Raw genomic sequence first — 21,534 nt, forward strand, 5'->3', positions numbered from 1 at the left:
CTCTGATATGTTATGATATTGGGAGGAATTTTGGCATTTTCACTGCAGTATGTCACAGATAAAGCAGGAAAAATGACGAGTCGGGAGATTTTGCTTGAATTGACAGAAGTCTTGCTATTAAATCTGCTTTACAGAAGAAAAACAACCCTGGGTTAAAAACAATAAAACACCCTCATGAATATCATCATTTCATGTAAGATATCAAAGCCAATCCAGAAATACATCATGTTTCACTTGAACAATGAATGAAACCCTCATTGACTGGTTGTAGTCCAGTCAACAATTATACATACATACATACAATATACATACATGCATACATATATATATATATATATGTGTGTGTGTGTGTGTGTGTGTGTGTGTGTGTGTGTAGACTGCTGTCACTAAGACAGTTTTGTACCAACTCAGTAACATTACCAGAATGATGAGTTTGGTCTTCCAGAAAGATCAGAAAAAACTAATCTATGCATCAATCATGATTGGATTGGATTTCTCAAATGGTCTTTTTACAGGACTTTCTAAAAAGAGAATTAAACATCTGCATCTCATATGCATCTGCATCTCCCAGATGCAGCTGCTAGAGCTTTAACCAGGACTAAGAAATGTGAAGACATCACACCAAGTTTGAAATTGTTACACTGACTTCCTGTCAGTCACTTAATGTATTTTAAAACCCTTGTGATCATGTACATTTCCCTGAACAGTTCAGGTCTAGAATTCATCCATGACATAATCGGTGAATAAAGCAAAGCGGAGCTCTTAGGGCACATTCATGTCAGCCTGAATGTGCCAAACAAATTCTGACTCGGATCACAGAAGCCGATCCAGTCCTCGTACAAACACGTCTCGGTCCATTTAACCGGACCAAATACAGGAAGTGGACTACAAAAAAAGTCACTTCCTGCATTTGACGTAGCATTGCATTGTGGGTAAAGGTATAGCGATTGCGTCTGTTGTTCATAACGCATCCATTAGGTGGAGTTTTGTTCTTCACAAGGGTCTTGTCCTATCCGTTGCTAAATAAGAGTGAAGTAAAACCTTTGGTGAGAATAAGAATATATTATTGTTATGGTTTTTCCAAAGTGCAGTGCGATCTCTGTCCGCATGGATACACCCCCCTACAACTGAGCCGAATCCCAAATCGAATCAAGTCTAGCGGATTATTCTGATGTGAATGCACCCTTAGACCCAAAGACTCAGGCAAACTAGTCCAGACTAAATATAGAGAAGCAGAATTTAGCTGTTGTCCTGCAAACAAATGAAACAAACTTCCAGAGAAGATTAAATTCTTCCCATACAGTCTGTTGACACTTTTCAATCCAGGTTAAAAACATTTCTTTTCTCCTGTGCATGAAAGCTGCACAGTAACTTTTTACTTATCATGCAATAGTTGTTTTTGTTTTTCATTCTTTATATGATTTTGTTAGGATTTTATTGTGATTTTTTTCTGTTTGTTGCAGACTTTTACTACTTTTTAATGCTTGTTTTGCACCGTCTGTAATGCTTGTTATTGTTTCATATGAGGCACTTACTGAGGCACAGATCTGAGACATCAAACAGACCATTTCAGCTAGAAAGTGGTTAGTGAGCAACAAAAAAAGCTCAAATATAGCTTTGACCTATAATTTAGCTACATTGTAACCAGCTGTCTATATCACCTTTGTTTTCAAAACAAGAATTTATTTGAGTCCATTTCATTTCCTAGTTTCATTTCCATGACATTCAAAACAAGAACAGAAGCCATTTTCATTATGAGGCTACAGCTAATGAAAATACAAGTGTAACTAGATATAATTCTTTCTGTACTCACATGGAGGCTGTAGGATCCTTCTTGTAGGAGGAGCCGGCTGCGTGTCAAGTAAAGTTGATTGCTGGTTGCTTTCTTGTGTTTGGGGTGTCCTGGTACGAGGTGGGATTTGTGGAGAGTCACCTTTGTGCATATCATCAGTTCCCACCTTCGTGGGAGGTGGGCTGTGGGATATAGACACACATGAGAGGTAATTAGGTGAACCGCGAGGAAGAGATAAGTTCTTGAGCACCGTGGTAATCTCAGATCAGTAAAAGCTTCTCAACGAAAGCTGATTCTAGACATCCTCCTCTGAGAAAACGTCCTTGTGACATCATCCTCCCCTTTTTCTAAACTATTCAAATGACTGCTTTTGAAATATGAGACTAGGCTTTAATTATAAAGTAAAGTCAAGCTAAAAGCTGGAGTACTCACAGAACTCACTGAATAACAAAAGATGCTTCTTTCCGGTAAAAAGAGCCAAGACACAGCAACTGTTGCTGTGAAGCAAATCCCAAATGTTGCCGATCTGAATGTTTAGTTTTAGTCTGTTTCAAGTCTGAACTTGGTGAAGCTGCAAGATGTAATCTCCGTGTACAGCATACTTGTTAATCCACAGTGAATAAGTATGCAGAGTAATGTATAAGGTGTGTGCACTACAGTTGCACAAGTATACTGGTTTTTCAACATACCATGACCACAAATTCTCAGAGTACCAAGAATGGCAATGGTTTTTTTCTCTCTGGGCCACAATGCAGTTCTACTTTCTTTAGCTGCAGTTTTATATTGACTGAAATACGTCTTTTTACCAGGTAAACACACAAAAGGAATTATTTTGTCTATCTCGTGCAACCATGGTAAACACTTATTTTGCTAATCTCATTCAAGTGCAGTTGGTGGCTGAGTTGTAACATAATATGAATAGGTGGGGTGGTGTGTCCACAAGATCTACAACTTCTAAGTGGCCTTCATGTCACAAGTTTAAAACAGCCCCATAGTGATCTGTTTCTGATGCTGCCAAATGCTCATCTAAAACTAGAAAAGCACTCGGGGAGGGCAGACCTCCGCCAAGCACAATGTTAAAGAATCCTTTGAAAAATTCCTGGACCCAAATGGTGATCTGGATTACCACCAAAATTAAAATCAGTTCTTCCAACATTTCCAACAACTCCTGAAAACCTATCCATAGCTTTCTGAGTTTTCTTGAACACTACCAGACAAACAAACAAACAGATAAAAGCAGGTAAAAAAAAAAAACAAGCTCCTCTGCGGAGGTAATGAATACACAAAAACAGGTCTAACAGGTCTAAAATGCCATATGCATTTTGAGTTCACGCTCGCCAACTTGTGAACCCCGCCAAGCGATTCTCTACTTCCTTTTACTGGACCAACCTATTAAACACTCTTGCAATTATTTGTAACTCAAACTGAAATGACAAGCTAAACCATCCACACCCGATCAATAGATCTAATATTAGTTTCTTATGGAATTGGAAACAAGAGATTAGATTGTTTTGGGGTTGATCTGGATCACTGCCTGTATTCAGGAATTTTTAAAATCATATTCCTCATTATGGGCTGATAGGTGTGATTTTGCAATTAGAGCTTCAAACTCAAAAATAATGTCCACAATCATTGACAAAAAATGTTGCAATACCTTGACGAAGTGTGTGCTTCTAGTTAGCAGTAATCAATATTAATCCCTTCTCACATTAAGTAAGAATAACGCATAAGCAAAGAATGTGTAATTTCAGAATTTTTTGTTTGAACAGTCTATTTCCATGCTGCCAGGAAAGGCACGGGTGAGCACATAAGTCAGGTTTCTGTCCATCCAGTATTGTGAAAGTTCCTTTAATCCCTCCTTCTTCAGTGAATTTCCTTCTGGCAACACATTTCCTTTAAATCATGAAAATTTAAGGTAAAATCATACATCAACTATGTATTTACTGCAATGTATGTTTACACAGAAAATAATAAGTCTTTTTGAACGAATACAAACGGTTACAAAGTGCATGAATACTAACATGTACTAAATTAAGGCAAAACATTATCTTCACTTGCCGTGGCTGTAGGTTACTGGAGCAAAGTTAAGATAACTTCAAACAGTCACACCTCAGTGTCTGTTCAATATAAATATGGCACATCATCCTTAACAGATTTGGGTTTTGTTTAGTCTTTTTTCTTTTAATTTACGGGCTGAACTAGTACATTGATCACATATTAAAGTGTTACTTCTATAATATAAAATCTTTCATTGTGCCAATACTGTGTTTGCATTCGCCCTCTAACCATAAAAACTACTATTATTAAATTTAAAGCCTGAAGTGTGATATATAAAATCTTATTCTCAGCTCTTTATGGCATTTCATAACATATAAAACCAACAATGACGGGAAACTGCCCTGTTGACACAGTTCCCTCTTTTTCTCAGAGGAAGAGTGCTGAGAGGAGACTGCTAGCTGCAGGCTATAATTAAACTTAGTCTCTTCTAACTAACAATGACTGCAAGCTGCAGAAACAATGACTGTTTCTTTCTCCTCTTCCACTCAGGATATATGATCTTACTTAGGCAAGTCAGAATAGTATGCCTCACAATGACTTCTGCACACTTTTATTACATACGTTATTAAATACAAAGTTACCAAATACTGTGCTGGCTTCAAGCTTTCACAACTTTGCTACTAAAGACCTGCTAAATGTAGCATATCGGCACACCACGCCACTACAAGTCGAAACGCTTGCAAAACGCCTGTGTACATAATTATTTACATTCGTCTAAAAATAGGAAATAACATAGAATATACCAAAAGCACAATTAGTGAACGGAAAGCAGTCAGGCTAACAACATATTTCACTCATTACAACTAAACGCACAAAGATTATCTTCCATATGACATCTGTTGTGTGTTCAGCACAAGTCAACGTATAATACACTAACACAATCATGACCTTAAGCATGCAACCCTTTTGCTACAAAAAAAAAAAAAAAAAAGAAAAAAGTGTAACCTTAGACCTTCTTTGAACAAACTTATGTCAACAAAAATAGTCTTACGGGCAGCATCTAACTTTCTTCTAACAAAAACTGATCCAGCCCCTCAACAACACAAGAGGGAAAGGTGTCCTCGTTTAAAGCAAAAGTACATCGCAGCAAGATAGGAGGCGGAGAAAGTGCAAACTAAAGATACGTACTTAGAGGAAACGTGTACATAAATAATCAATATAAATGTTACCTGTGAAGAAATGTTCATAAGGAGTCCTCTTCCATGGTGATACAATTTCAAACATACACATTAACACACTTGGGGGAAAAAAAAGCAGGAGGAAATGACTCGATAACCAGAAGACTGGAGGACTCAACAAGACACGCTGGCGAGAAAACAAGACAGTGGCTTAAAAACATGTGAATATGTTCTAATAAACAAAATGCTGAAGGACGTTTTTGGTAAAAAATCACTAAAACTTCTACATTTAAGTTTCTCACTCTCCCTTTCACCCCGTCTCGGTCACAGAGACCAATGAAGAGGAGAGTTTTCAACTGATATGCTGTTCTCTTATGACTTCCTTACTTTTTTTTTAAAACCGGTTTCCCTTTAAAAACACACAGATCTGCAACTCGCAACAGAAATGAGTCAAGGCTGAAGTTTCCTTTTAACTGCTAACAAAAAAGAAAACGCACAGAAAGAACATAAAGAGCTTCTGATCGAAATTTTGATCACCAGGGATTACACAAATGCTAACACCACTGACACTAAAGCATAATAACCTGCTGTTGAGGGAAACACTTGAAACTTGTCTACTTTTAAAAATCCACAACTTTACAAATACCACACCTGTACAACTGACTAAAGTCAAGTAAGAGGTAATTCTCCAAAAAGATAACCACTATATTGATCATCTTTACCCATCTGCCCAAAAAGTATTGGGAGGGAGATTAGCAGATGCAAAACAGAACAGTTATTTGTGTATTTCATCAAGCCCTCTTAAATAATTTCTTTATTCCACAAACCACTGAGCTTTAGCCCCTCACTAAGTAACATGCTTCAAGTTAAGGAAGTGTCTATTTTTACTTTCAGGAAGTTCTCAAAACTGCCCAGTAAGTCTGTGAGCCACTTACCGCAAATGACTACAGATGTACTTTCCAGTTAAGCCAAAAGATGGCAGTGCAGTCCACTAAAAACTCAAGATGACCACATATAAAATCAGTTGATCCATCATCTGTACATCACTGTTATTCTTATTAATTTATCTTATATAAGTTTATGTCATTGTCTTGCAACATTCTCTGTGTAAAATATCTCACTAAATGATATTAATTCCTCTCAGATTATTCTCATATAGTCAGGCTTCATAAAACAGATCAAGGAAATGTTTTACTGTGAACGGCTGTTTCTCTCACTTCAAAAGGTGAAAACCCAGGTGTTATTTCTGAAATGCACTTAATGCTGACAATGTTAATAAAAACAAAGACACTTAAGGAAAATGAGTTATGTGCAATAATAAAGCCTTCATAAATCTGCCCTCACCTGTGGGTTCTTGGCGATGCAACAAACCGCTGTGGGATTGGTGGCGGGTCTTTACATCCTACTGCTTTTGGAGGAAGAGGTGGAACATTTTTGTCACTGATTGGGGATGCAGCGGGGGACATGGGACAAACTTTTCTCCCTCCATTACTACTCAAACATTGGGCAAGTTGCTGAATGGCTAAAGTCTGAGGCCTAGTTTGGGCAGGCTGGCTGGTAGGAGGGTAGATGGGTGCTTCTGTGGGAACAGAGGTGCTGATGGGAGTGGAACTTGGGGACATAGATCTGCACTGCAACACTGGGGGTAAAGGTCTGTCTGATTTTGGAGAGCCAGGGGTTTCAGCAGGTAGTGAGGGGCAAAGGCCAGAGGTGAAGCACTGTGGAGGGCAGTTGAGGGTACTTCGTGGGGGCACAGGAGGTAAAATGGTGTCAGAAGCTCGAGACACAGAGGGGCTAGGGTTGCAGTTAGTTGGAGCGCTAACAGCCAGCTTAGTCCTCTCTTTTGGTACAGGCTTAGGCCTGTCATCTACTCTTCCATTCCTCTCTTCGACTTTTCCTTCTGCAGATCCTGTGTGTCTTTGTGCAGGTACAGGCTTCATCTCTCCACTTTCTTCCATTTTCTTATCCATTCTCAACATTTGTCTCTCCTTGGGGACAGGCTTCCCTCTCTCTCGAGGAAGAGGTCTCCTTGTCTCTCCACCACTTTTCTCACTTTCGTTTTTTTTCTCCGCTGGAACAGGTACTGGCCTCTCTCTTCGTAATAATTCAGCATGACTTGAGTGCTCCAATCTGTCACACTGTAAAAGCGAAGAATGTGTTTCACGGCTGCCATGTGTTTTGCTTAGGCTAGCGAGAATCCGTTTCTGGTGGCCTGGCGGAGTGATGCCCATCCGTTCCAGCTGATCCACCCTGAGGTTCTGACATTCCTGTAGTGTCACGAACCCAGCGCTCTGAAATGCCTCAGAATACTGCTCCAAACGAAGCGCACACAACCAGTCCCACACCTTCACACTGGACTCAGAGTGAGACATGTTCAATCTGTGTGTGTTTGCAGCATGTGGAAGGATCAGCATGCCATGAGGCCACTTGTGCAGGGAAAATGCATCATGGCCCACACAACCTGTAGATGAGACAGAGTGAACCTTTGTCAGTTTTAAAAAGCTCCATATGTGTTTTATTTACAGTTTAACAGTTTGATTATTAACTAATGTTGAAACGTTTCTTAAATTCTACCCTATTTTGTGAAATCATATGGTGCAAACTACCAACAAAAACTCTGGTTTGGGAAAAAGTATGACATGTTAATGTTAATATTAATGATGGAAACTGTAGCTGTAAACATATTAGGGTGGTATTTATAAAGAGTTTAAGCAGCTTTTTTCAAAGTTGCAAGGTGGAAGTCTCACCGCTGAAAGAGGAAGTTGTGTGGAGGCTTCAACAAGCACAGTCGTATTTGAAGTGTTTCTGTTCACTTTAAAAGTCAAATACAGTCTTTTTTTTTTCCCTGATGTGTTGCACATACACACTTTTAATCAAACTTATCTGATTACAGTTTCCAGGCAAACATGTAAATACATTCATATCATTATTAATCTTTCAAAACTCTACCGAGTTTTAATTGTTAGGAGTCAATCAATAGTGTGACACCATCACAACAGACCACTATGGGAGGAAGTAGAAATGATACTAGAAATGGCAGACAAATTATGTTCTTAAAGGCTCACTTATTCCTCGTTACACCTCTCTAACACTCACTTGAAAGCTGCGTATAAGCAGATTATTTCTGCACGGTCTAACCATAACGCTCAATCAGCATGTTTTTAACACACTATCCAATGCTGAGTTTCAGTCTTGTCATGCAGCAAGTCACGGAATACCGATGATGTATACCATAACAATGCTTAAGCTGTCCGACAATTCTTCTGATGCAGATTGGTCACAATGGTATGCCTTGAATGAGAAACAATCAGTGCCAGCTCCCAGCATACATGATGCAAACCTGCCTGGCCAGAACTGAGCACGGATGATGCATAAACATATCTGTCGAAAGCAGATCTGAGAGTGCATTGCGTTGTGTAGATTGACTCAAGGTGCTCTCACTGAACCGAAATTTTATTTATCAGGTTGTAAATAAAACACCTGTTGCACTAAATGTGTTTTGCATCTCAACCACATTCTTTTAACCACAAAAGTAATGCTTGGTTTCTGAGACAAAAATAAACCCAATTTCTCCACAGCCCACACATTAGACAATAGCTACTATATTTGATATTAGACAAAGAACTAAAATACATGTGGATTTGTTTACATTGATTTAAAATCAGAAGGAAAAGAAATGTGTGCTGGAACACCTCCTACTTAGGAAAAGTGCATGCATTGAAACATATCTGATCAAATCATGTTTTTGTTGTTGTTTCTTTCGTTTTTAACAAGACTAAAAGGAGAAATAATGAAATGGTAGAATACACTTACAGTGATTGTCAGGTAAAAGTTAGGTTAATGCTACACCACACTTTCACGCTGGAATAAGAGATACAACTTTACATGTCCAGTTTTTATTTCCACAGACACAATACATTCATTGGACATTTTACTCTCAAGTCTTAATTTCAAAGATAGTTTTACAATAAATAAAAAACAAATCAGGCCTTATACTATCACACTAGATTCCTAACCGAGGACAGATGAAACTAAATAAAACAAAAAAAAAAAAGAAAAAAAGAAATTATTAAAAACACATAACACTGACTATGTGACTGGAAGTGTTGGCTGTTGATGATGAGCAACTCACAGGGTCCTGCATCATTCAGTGTGAGAAATACCATTTACCGATGTGTGTGTGAGACTGCGTTGAAATGAGTACATTTCATTTCCTGTCAAATGTTTCCTCTTAAAAGGCATACCACAGGATACAGGGACATTAACAAGCTCTCTCTCTCTCTGTCTCATCAAATGGAGTTCCTATTTTTAAAATGAGGAACTCGGAGGCGGTACCAGCAATGAATTACAGCCCGACTGATCTGTAGCCATCACTGAGATGATACTCATAAACTAAAGCCATGCACAGTGTATGAAAGCAAATTTGAGCCTTTAAGTTTGAGAGTGTTAACCACTACTGAGGTGAGAAAACAAAACAGCACAAACAGAAGATGTTTAACAACTGGGTGTAACCATGATCAGCGAGGAAACAAAATACATTTTCATCGCTCTACCATTAACATGCTTAGCATGAAGTTTTTAACCAGGAAGCAACCGTTATTACAGGCAAAAGTAGGTTCTTTGCTAATACTTTTGTCAGTGTAAAGGCTATAAATGTCTGAACTTCTTTCCCTCTATATTTTATTGTCCTTTATTTTAATCCCTTTTATTTTCTCTTCACTCTCTACCACCTCTGTTCATCTCCCCCTCCTCCAACTTTCTCTGTACTCTCTCCCTCCCACCCAGAAAGCTGCCAATAACAGGGTCTCTGTGCTGCCTCCACAATGGGCCATTCTGTTGCCTAGGCAAGAGGACGAGACTGACAAGCAGGAAGGAAAAGCACGGCAAAGGCCAACTGTCCTCAACAAGTCCTCTGCTCCCACACTCCACAACAAGTACTCACCTTATGATACTTGGTGGAAAAATTGGTGTGATAATATGTTTCTCTTTTTCATCTATTAATGTCATCTTCCCTTCTGTAATAAATAAATTCACTGCAACATAGTGCACAACTGTAACAAACCGGGTGCAGGGTGTGTAAAGGCTACAAGATCGTGCCAAAATAAAAATAAAAATAAAAACAATGCAAGGCAGGACATGACAACAAGATGAGCAGTCAGAATGAGTCAGTGTAGTTTAACCCAGCCACAATCATTTTGGTTTCTTTCATCTTTCTCATAAAACTCTCTCTTCATTCTTCAGGCATTTTATATTTATGCTGCACAAAGATTTTACCAACCAAAAATAAATTAGACCCCAAAGTGGGAAAACAGAGAAAGGGTTGGAAAAGAAAAACAAAAAAGAATTTTAATGATCTTCAATATTGCTCCTCTCCATCGTTCTAATCACGGGCTAATCACGGGAAATACACCAAAACAAGTTCCAGTTTCCTTTCAGCCATTTCTCACAAGGGTCGAGTGAGGGGAAATATTCTGGATCATCCATGCCGTAGACAAAATAGTAACAAACTAGGAATGTGAAGAATTCCTTAACTTGTAAAACAAAAAACAACCTAGGCCTCCTACCGTGTGACATTTTCAGACTGCTGAACTTCCTTTCACCAGCGAAACCCCATGCCGTTTCTCTACATGTAGATGATAGAAAACTTAAATGAACTAACGTGTGTGAAAGTCGGTACATTGTAATACAGGCAGAGAAAACAATTTAAAAAAATATTTCATGACTGTTGCAATGATTTAACTGTGCAAATCAGGCTGTGCAGCCTCAGCATGAACACATACTGTCGTTCCCGATAGATCAAGCAAAACCAGTTAAAGTTTGGCAGAACTCCATAACCTGACATTCTTCAATCTCAGCAATGAGCCTCTACCTAAAAAAAACACAATAGAAAATGTCTGCTGGATGTGCCGAGAGAGGACATGCGAGCAACGTTTGATAGCTGGAAACAGAACAGTGATGTGAAGAGTTGACGAGGTGGTCTCGTACCAAGTGACAGTATGTGTGTAACCAACAGCGGTATGATCACCGAATGCAGAAAATAACAGGTTTAGCTGCTTTGGTGCTAAACATTAACTGGCCATGTATTTTGGCCTTTAGACAGAGCAAATTCCCAGTGGTTTAGTGCCAAGTTGACAGACTTCTGATGTGTATAACCTAGTGTTAAAAAAATATATTTTCAATTACTAATCGATATTAAAATTTAGTATCTAATAGATATTAATGATTAATATGAGTATCAATACTTAAATGCCACTTTTGTATCTGGTGATTCATGGAAAGTACCAGCCACCTTCAACCGGCAGCCTCTTCCCCCAACAGAAGCTACTTGGTGAACTAGTAGTTTACACTGGAGATGCACTTTCAAAAAGAGAGCAATAAAAAGCAGCTTGTGCTTGACTTTTTGGAGACCAGCTCTGGTCGAAAATCTGAAAAACAACATTGCTGTTTAGTCACCTGAGTTGTGTGTTGACACATGCATAATCCATAGAAGTGAACAGGGTTATTTTAAAGCAGATCAAACAGTCACTGAATTATATGCGGTGCATCAGGAGATGAAACGTTTCTTTTCAAGCATGTCAATGGAGTATCCACTGTCCAGTATAACCACCAACATGAGATACTAGTAGCTGCTGTCTTCGCTCCTGCTTGTTGTCTGACTAAAGAGCATGCTCATATTTTCCATCACCATGCCAAGTAAAGGAAGTATCGTTTCTTTTTTTGTTTTGTTTTGTTTTTTCACAACTGGCTCAAAAACATCAAAGTCACAAATAAAGTTGAAAGTTGTGCCTAACATTTATAGTTACAAGGATATAGCGATGCTGCACCAGGCTCACACAACTCAGGCGTTCATATCTGACAATCATTGTGTATCTTTTACAGCAGGGATCCTCAATCCTGGTCCTTGAGGACCGGCGTCCTGCAGGTTTTCCAAGTGTGCCTGCTGGAAAACACTTGACTGAAATCAGTGTGTACTTAGCAGACATGTACAGAGCTTGTCTGAGTCCGAGTCAGGTGTGTTCCAGCAGGGACACTTGGAAAACCTGCAGGACACCAGTCCTCGACGACGAGGATTGAGGATGTCTGTTTTACAGTATAGACCAACATTGACAATGAGAGAAGTGGTCCAACAGCCAGTCCTAAACAACCACAACCGCTAGGGATGGGCGATTAATCGGATTTTAATCTCAATTACGATCTGAGTTTTCAACAATCATAAAAAGAAAAGGTTGCGATTATTTTTCTCTTTTCAGTTTCCCCCCTTGCTGTCTTCAGTTGCTGATCAAGCGTCACTGGCATTACAGCGCTGTGCTGTAAACTCCTTCCACAGTCGCTTTGGTTGTTAGTTAAAAGCGATTAGTATTGGTTTGTTAAAAGCGATTAGCGACAAATCTAGCAACTTTTACTGGAGTTGTTGGAGACTTTCTTGGTGTTTTGGCAACTGACTTGAAGGCACATTTTTTTATGCAGTTACTGTAATGGACGAGCAGCGGCGGGAGTCTCTCCCCATCCTAAAGCACTCCCAGGCAGCCAGTCTCAGTTGGCTCCGGCTGCAGGTCTGTGTAGAATAACTGCAGTAGGTTGTGGAAGTTCACAACAACATCATTTATACCATTGTCAGTGAGAACTGGCTGCATTATTTTCATATAAACGCACACGTAGTTCGGCGAGTTAAACACTGTAATATCCCTCCATTAAGGGGCGTTACCATAGCAATGCCTTAATCAGCTGGTTCAAATCAGCGCTGTAGCCTGACATTGGTTGTTTGGCATAAAACGTACATCGAGGCCAACATAAAATAAATCCTATATAAGCAGATTAACAACTCGGAACCGTTCATTAGACGTTATAATGTGTGACATGGAGTCAAGAACACCACAACGCCCAGTGTTGTTTTAAAATACTGGATAATTGTGTTAAATAATTGAGATTTCAATTTCAGTCAAAATAATCGCGATTATAATTTTGTCATAATCGAGCAGCCCTAACAAACGCCCCACTCCCCTACTTTGTGTACATTTTATCCTCAGGCTTCTTAAAATATGAACTAAAAACACTGTTTTTTAGATGGCAATCATCTCAACGAGTTTGCATTATCTACTTGATCGATCCTCAAGTATTGTGTGGACAAAAGGACACTTATGTGAGCAAGTACACTAAGTAGTGGGAAGTTTGTTTAATCTTGCATCTTTTACATTACATTGAGCAGTTTGAGATTATAGCTGCACAAGCTAACAGAGCTTTAAAATAATGCATATTTTCTACAATGTTTATGTCTTTTCTTACATTTCTTCATGTCATTGTATGGGTTGTGATGTACTATAGTATGAGTACTTTTTGTTTGTTTAGTTTGAAATTTTAGTATTGTGACAACCTTACTATAACCCTGAAATTCTGAAACATTCAACACTTTCACACTGAGCAGAGCAGATGTCGCAGAGCACATATCGCACAGAAAAGTTGCTTCACTAGCTGCTGCTTGATATAACAGCATACTATCCCAGATTTCTATCAAGATGTTGTCCTTAAACAGGTCATTTACAAATACAGGCATGCACGCATGCAAAAATGCCATGACTCATACACCCACTACTGGACACACTGCTGCTTTCAGTCCACTTTCAATTAGAAGTGAATAGTGACTCAGTTCTGCCAGTAAAGTAATGCAACAGAACAATGCCCTCCGGTGAAAAACCTTGTGCATGTGCACTCATTACTGGCTTTTGGGGTGCAACATGTCACAATTTTTTTTTTTAAGGAACTCACCCCACTTCCTTATCCTGTTTAGATACAGGCGACCATTAATTTCAACCAAGTCAACTGCAAGGGACGAAAAACAAGACAGTTCCTTCATAGACTTTGACATTTTAGGGATCATTTGCTGATATTGCTGAAAAACTAAAAGTTGAAAACAATCTTTGTCTCGTTTCTCTATGAAAAATACCTCTTGGATAAAAAGCTAGTCTTTTCACAACATGTATCGACTCATCACCTAAAGTTTTTATTTCCCATGAGAAAACATACAACCTTGAAGCAAAATGCATAACCTTGGCCTCTCACAACCTTTTATTCACAGGTGCCAGTTCTCATTTCTTTCACATCTGGCTTTTGCTTTTTAAACCGAGATATTCTGTAATTTGACTGCTGAAAATACTCCCTGGAGAACTGATATTTGCCATCTAACCTCATTATGGAGTGACTCACAACCATATAGTCATGTGATAGTATGAGACAGACCGAGGCAAAAGTCAGAGAGAAAAAAAAATAGAGAAAAATACTAAAAGCAATAATGTGGGAAAATTATAATAAAAATAATTTTCATACCATCATCAACCTTCCAGTGAACAATACATAATGACAAGCCTACAACCTCACGGCAAGCTATATGCATCTTGTGGACTTGCCATTATTGCAAAGCATGCCTGTGGCTGATGAAAAACCCAATACCCCTTAACAAATAACATGTTGCAACACAACGTCATGATGGCTCTCAGTGTGTACATGAACAGAGAAGGAACCTGGAGGCTTACTCATCACCATTTTCTGGTTTACAACAGGACAATTCCAAGCAAACTTTGCAAATCTACCAAAATAACATCTACAAGACCATTTTTGCACTTCCCTTTATGTCCAGTTAACATGACCTCAGTTCTTTAGTCCAAACACTTGCTCCAATTTTAACTTTAGAAAAACTATGGGATGTAAGCAGCTACTTAACATCTTTTCAGATACAGCAGAGGGGAAAATTATATTTTATTGTTGAAGACATCAGGGATACAATTTTTTTTTTTTAAATTGCTATTAATATGATTCTCCATTAAGCAGGCCTGCTATGCAAAAGGGGGTCGAATTGACTTGAACGCACACTTCCTCTTTAAGTGTTCACATAGAGCTCAAATACATTTTTTTTTTTTAAAAAAAAGGAAATATCTCAGAGAAACAGGAAAACAGCGTAATTTCTTCTGATATTAAGAATGAATACGATAACATCTTGTTTCACTACTGATCAAGCCTCACTACTTTTATCTGTTACCACGAAATGCAGAAAGAAAAAAAGCAGAAACAAGCTCGTGAAGATATCTTCAGCAGCAGCTTAGAGGATTTGCATGCAGGAGGTATTTATGTTACAGTCAAAGTTTTTTTATTATTATTATTTTAAGTCCACCCATTCAGAGACACCTGTCACAAATTCACCTGCCTAAACACAGATGATGAATCATGATGCCAGATTCATCTTGGATTTAATCGATCCATAGAAGCATCTTGATTTAGTTGTCAAACCACGCATTACAGCCAGATTATGAATAACGCATTCCTTTGGGGATAAACAGTCATAAGCAGCCCCTCTTGTTTTTACAGGAGAGAGTAGAGCAGTCTGTGGCTGCTGAGGGGGGAAAAGTAAAACGTACAAGTTACATTTAACTCAATGAAAAACAAGGACTTCTCCTCCTCTTCGTCAGATTAAAGCAGCAACTGGACAGCTGGACTCTCCGGTCAGTTCACGGACGTCTCGGCTAACGTCGCGTCCACCGGATCAAACTAACGGGGACTACTTTAACCGAGTCAACATATTTAGAAGTTGAACCACAACGCAGCTGATTCACGCTGTATTTCGAAGTTCCTCATGATGAGAAAAAAATAAATATAAATTGTTCTAGTTTTACTTACCTCCTCGAGTCTTGGTAAAGGACGGCTTTGCCGAAATTTACTGAAGTTTTATCCTTGTGAACTCAGTGGCCACGACTGCAAAGCCATCCACCGCGTAACATTTTTCCCACGAATGAGCAGCAGGATAAGCGGCGACTCATGGCGTTGTCATCGGGTTAAAGCTAGTGGAGGTAATGGGATACTTCCGGCGTTGGCTTTCAAAATAAAGACATAGTTAGACATTTAGGTGTGTTGTTGTTTTATTTTTTTAAGCTTTTATATTTTTATTTTCTTCTCTGGTTTTCTTCCTCACTAAACGTGGTTAACAATTTAGTTAAAGAGAAAAGCGGAAGGAAAACTTCTGTAAATCCATCATGTGATCGCCGATAAAGACTGGTAAACCGTGTTTGTCAACACACCTACATTTAGCAGGTTAGTGTTTGAAACCAACAAGATTACATGCGATTGTTATCAGATTACAACATCATAGTAAAAATAAGTAAGACATTATATTAAAACTGTTATAATTCCATCGCTAAATTGTCAGTGATTCCGACATTAAATGTGGATTAAATTTAAATATTACATTCATGTACTTAAGGGTCACTGTCCTGCAGTCTTTCGATGTTTCCCTGCTACAACACTCTCAAATTATAGCTTCAGTAGCAGACTTGTGCAGATTTTATCAGATGTCAATTTAATTTGAATCAGATTAGTTGCGGTAGGGGACATCTAATGCCATCTAATGTTTTAAATTGTGGTTCACAAGAATTAATTAAAAACCAGTAATAAAACGGGCTTACACATGAATTATGGCACCACTTGAAAAGACCTGAAAGTAGTACTTTGACCTTAGAAACATGTTACACTAAAGTGACTTGTAACTGTAATCACAGGCGTCTTCAAACTTTTAATCCATCAATCTGCCTATTTAAAGGGTGAAAAGTAGTCACTGTGCTGTTTGGATTCATGCTTTGTGACTCACTGAATATTACAGAAACTTAAGGGGTGAATTGCCTCATTAGATTACACAGAAAATCACTGTCAAGCATGTTAAAGCAGACAACTATTTCATCTCCAAGTGTCACGATGTTCTTTTGACCTCAGTGGCACATGCTATTTAGAAGTTTAAGGTCCATGGGACTGAAGCCCACCTTCCCGGTCAGTGCTGAAACAGAGAGAATTGATGACAAACTGAAAAGATCAGTGATGCAAATTGTAACCAAAAAACCCTGAATGACTTTTAGAGTTATTAGAGCTAAACTCCAAAGTCAAGGTACATCAGTTTCAGATTACATTATCTACTGCTGCCTGAGCTACAGTGAACTTTTAGCAAAATGCTCAAAGAGGACACCAATGTTGAAACTGATAAGCCACACACCTTCTTGAAGAAAGTTTTTATAACAGATGAAGTCACATCTGCTCCATGTTTACAAACACAAACATGAGGCATAGACAGAAGAGAGAAGCATAGAGGAGGCTCAGTTATGTTCTCGGGCTGCTTACTGATTCTGGTCCAAGATTTCTTGAATCTGTTTGAGGGTACAACACAATTACAGGACTACCAAGGCATTCTGCAGCAAAATGTGCTGTAAAATGTCTTCAAGCTTGGTCATGGGTCACGTCACAGGTCATGGGGCTACCTACAGGATGATAACTTTAAAAATACAACTAAAGATACCCAGGCATGTGTTAGAATAAAACAGTGGATTATTTTGAAATGCGGTTCTAGGACAGCAAAATAGGCACCATTAAATGCAACAAAAACCCAGTACAAAACTCATGGGTTATGATACCTCTGCAGTTTTCTGCTTACCATTTTAGTCCATGAGCCCATCTAGTACTATGCATAGGTCTAAAGGAGTGATCTACGGTATCAGAAATTAGCTGGCAGTGATGTTGCATGCTAGTTGTAGGATCACATTAAAACCAGAAGAGGGCAACCACTCACCACCAAGCTGCAACTCCTGTTTAAAAGTGGTTCATTTTTCTTTTTTTCCTAAAGGCATGAAATGTTTTAGAGAAACTATATTTATAGTAAAATTAAAATGTGTATAGACCACCTCTAAATTATTAAAGAGGATTCCTTGGATTTCATTAAAGTAAGAGAAGATGGGCATATGAAAGAAAATGAAGAAAGATGGAGGCTAGCATGAGATAAGTCATAAAGCAGAACAAAGTAGAAGCCTTAACTTCACAGTGGCTGTATGTTAGGGTTTCCCTAGAGACCCAAAATCTGTTTGATATATCCTAAAACAAGTTTACTTGAATGAAAACAGGTCACATTTCACTGTCCTCTCTCCAGTAGGTGGTGTCCATCATGGTATTTAGTTTGCTACATGAAAACTGTTTATAGTTGTGGTCTTTGTGTATTTCTGTGTCCCTTATGTGACTCAACGTGTCGGCTCTCAGTGTGTTACAGTCAGGAGTCCCGTCATTCGGAGACAGTGTGAGTAAAAGGTTTAAGCCTCTCCTTCAGGCTTAATAAACAACACATGTACTCTATGAGAGTCAGTGGCTCAGCCCACCGTGCGCTTCACTTTGAACCTGGAGAAAGAAGTAGAACTGAAGAAAAAGGTTAAGCGTAGGAGATAAGTGAAAAAAATGTGGTGAAATTTAAGTGGCTGAAAGAGGACTATGCTCAAAAATTGAGGATAAATGAAAGGAAGACTTAAAAATACAAGCAAAGAAGTGGACAGTTAGAACATTTCAGTGCAGGTGAGGCTAAATTTACACGGTGGGAATAAATGAGGGATAACAAATGGTTTAATTAAGGAAATGGAAAATGAGCAACTGAAGAAAAGACATGGAGAAGGGGCAGACATGATGCACATGAGAGGATGTAAAGAGAGGGGAGCTTCGGATAAGAAGAGGATGACGAGATTGTAAGCACAGAGCAGAAAAGAGGAGAATTGAGGAGCACAGTGAGGGGAGAATATAAGAGATGGCAGAAGAGGGAGTGGGGAAGGAGATGAAAAAGAGGTGGGGTGGTGATGAGTCATCACCAGGCTATCAGCCCCGGTGGGCCGGGTTGCTGTGGGGGTGGTAGTGTGACACATATGCAGTCTCTCTCTCAGAGAGAGAGAGAGAGAGGGGGGGGGGGGGGGTTGGGGGTTGCCAGTCGTCATGCTGCTTATACGTCTTCTCCTGGTGTGGAGGCGGTGGAAGACGATACAGGGATACCACTAGCACTCAGAGTTCATAGTCATGCACTTGCAGCTCTTTATCCTGTGAATCACACACATGCATGTACATAATGACAATGTCAGGGCAAGAGGGTTCATTAAGACTAACGATGGATGGACGCTCTATGCAAGTCAATACAGCTCTACTAATAGGGAAAAAACAGGAGAAGACAGGAAGAGCAGCAGTGCTGTGCACACCTCATGTCTTTTAGCATCTCTTGCATACGCTTCCCTTCATCATCCATACTTTATTAGGTAGTGCATATGCAGAAGCAGATGTTGTGAAATGGGAACACACAGAGAGGAAGACATGCAAAAAACATGGGCATAACATGACATGCTGTATAAAAACATTGCTAAGCTCCTCTTACTGAGTCACCTTCAGACAGGGATCACATGATTGGATTTTCATTTCTTTAAGTTCATATAGTCAATTTAGTATTAGTTGTTAGCAGTCATTACCCATAGAGCAACACTATATCACAATTTCTTTTCAGTGTGTGCTTTGTGTCATCCAATCAGCTCGCCACAGGGATCAGAAACTGTAGAACATGTCTTTGGTTTAACTTTAAGGAAAGAATGGTATAACACCATGTAATAAGTCACTTTCTCTGTGACATGAAAGCTCACATCATTTCGTGGCTGTTTGATGCTGAGTCGATCTCAGAGTTGCCATGCCAACGGATTGGGGGAATCCTAATACTGATCTAGGCCACTGCATACACATATGCTTCAAGTACATAGATGCAGTCAAATGAACACATAGAAGCCTTCTCCCCAGAGAGTAAAAACAGTCCATCCGTAGCAGCTGCATTTCATGGTGTTTGCCTGTTCCAAGTATAGGAGAACAGTTTAAAAAGCTGTGGTCTTTATGTGTATGTCTGTTAGTGAACATGTGCAAATGAGAGGCGACACACCAAATGATTATTCTTCAAAACATGCAAAGCTGACCCAAGCCACTCTCGTGACGCATGTAAAACACATGTAAAAATAAAGACTCAGATCACCAGTGAAGTTTGAAAACCGCTGCAGGATTCTGTGTTTAATTTTTAAAGTCTACATACATTCATACATCTCTCAAATACAGGAGCAGACAGTACATTAATGTAAATCTGCATTTGCGGGTATGTGTGTGGGTGTGTAAGAGGAACAAAAAGGATGACCGTTGGATTGGGGATTCCAGCTGCCTTTTGCACACCTGCATATTTATTATGTGCTTATAAAATGTGATAGACACACATTAGAAACAGACACTGATGGCAGAGGGATACAAACTGAGCGTGTAGATGACTGGGTGCACTGGTGCAGTACAGTGTATTGACTGTCTATGTGTACCACTGACATGCATGACGAGTAGCTGCAAGAAACTTAATTTAAAAAAAAAATTTTTAAAGTACAGTTTTTACTTTTACTGGTCATATTTTGACTTACAGCAGTAATGTCCTGTTCAATAAGTCTGTAAACATTTCAGCATTAAACCCTAAAATATACTTAAACATATATTTCAATATAATCACCTGCATAGGTCCCAATCAGAAAATAGAAATTTCCCCTGAAAAAAATACGGCTACTTTTCTGATTACACCAAATATTAGTTTGTTATATATTAAGTATTTTTTGAGTCCATTGTCAGTATGTAGGGTATCTGTATATGCACCTCTGTTGCACGTGTATGCATTCATGCAGTATGTATGCAATATGGAACCAGGTTGGTAAAGTATGAGTCTGACTTTGTGCAAGAATGCTAACATATACAGTATGTTTGCGATGGTATGCTTGCATATGCATTTCATGTACAATATACACTACCAGGCCAAAAAAAGTCACCACCTGGATTTAACTAAGCAAATAGGTACCGGCCTCCTATTGGATTATTACTGCATGGGCAGTGACCTTGCAGCTGGCAAAAAGTTATTTAACCCCAACTGATGTTAGATGTTAGTCTGTTTAAGACGGATAAAATCATTGGCATGCATCAAGCAGTGAAAGTATCTAAGAGCATCACAGAAAAATAGGGTTTAGAGGAAGAAATGTGGCTGGAAAAAAAAATCCTGAATGAATGTGATCGTGATCAATTAAACATTTTGTATAAATCAAAACAACAGCAGAACTCAGGGTTATGTTTATGGTGAAAGTAAGAGTATTTCCACATCCACAACAGGAAGGAACTCAAGGGATTGGAACTGTGTAGCCGTAAGAAAAAAAAAGTTTCAATTTGCTCAGGAGCATAAAGATTGGACTCTGGAGCAATGAAAGGAGGTCATGCGGTCTGAGTCCAGACTGACCCTGTTCCAGACTGACTGGAGCATCAGAGTAAGAAGAGAGGCAGATGAAGTGATGCAGCCATGGAACCTACTGTACAAACCCGTGGAGGCAGTCTACGATTTGGGATTGCTGCAGTTTGTCAGATCTAGGTTTAGCAGCATTATGTGCCCAAAGAATGAGGTCAGCTGACGACCTGAATCTACTGAATGAGCAGGTTATTCTATCAGAGATTCTTGCCTGATGGATATTTCCAAGATGACGATGAAAGGATTCACTGGGCTCAAATTGTGAAAGAGTGTTTCAAGTGGCACGAGAAGTCATTTTTACACAGATTGACCACCACAGAGTCCTGAACTTCACCGCATTGAGAATGCGGTCGGCCGCTTCCATCATCAGGATTTTTGGTGAAAAATAATACAACACTGGATAGAAATAAATCTTGTGACATCGCAGAAGCTTACTAAAATAATTC

General features: G+C 39.0%; 1 protein-coding gene across 2 annotated transcripts in view; it reads right to left on the reverse strand.

Annotated features, from left to right (window-relative positions):
* The window catches only part of arap1 (ArfGAP with RhoGAP domain, ankyrin repeat and PH domain 1), a 56,765-nt gene extending 41,026 nt beyond the window's left edge, over positions 1 to 15,739 (reverse strand). For both annotated transcript variants that reach the window (XM_079246176.1, XM_079246175.1), the window contains exons 1-3: positions 15,634 to 15,739; positions 6,313 to 7,429; positions 1,814 to 1,974 (exon numbers count right to left, since the gene is read on the reverse strand). In XM_079246176.1, coding sequence (XP_079102302.1) covers positions 1,814 to 1,974; positions 6,313 to 7,382 — 1,231 coding nt within the window. In that variant the 5' untranslated portion in view covers positions 7,383 to 7,429; positions 15,634 to 15,739. The remainder of the gene's footprint in view (positions 1 to 1,813; positions 1,975 to 6,312; positions 7,430 to 15,633) is intronic.
* Between the last annotated feature and the right edge of the window lie 5,795 nt (positions 15,740 to 21,534).

Source organism: Telmatherina bonti, assembly GCF_933228915.1.
Source record: "Telmatherina bonti genome assembly, chromosome: 9".
NCBI classification, from domain to species: domain Eukaryota; kingdom Metazoa; phylum Chordata; class Actinopteri; order Atheriniformes; family Telmatherinidae; genus Telmatherina; species Telmatherina bonti.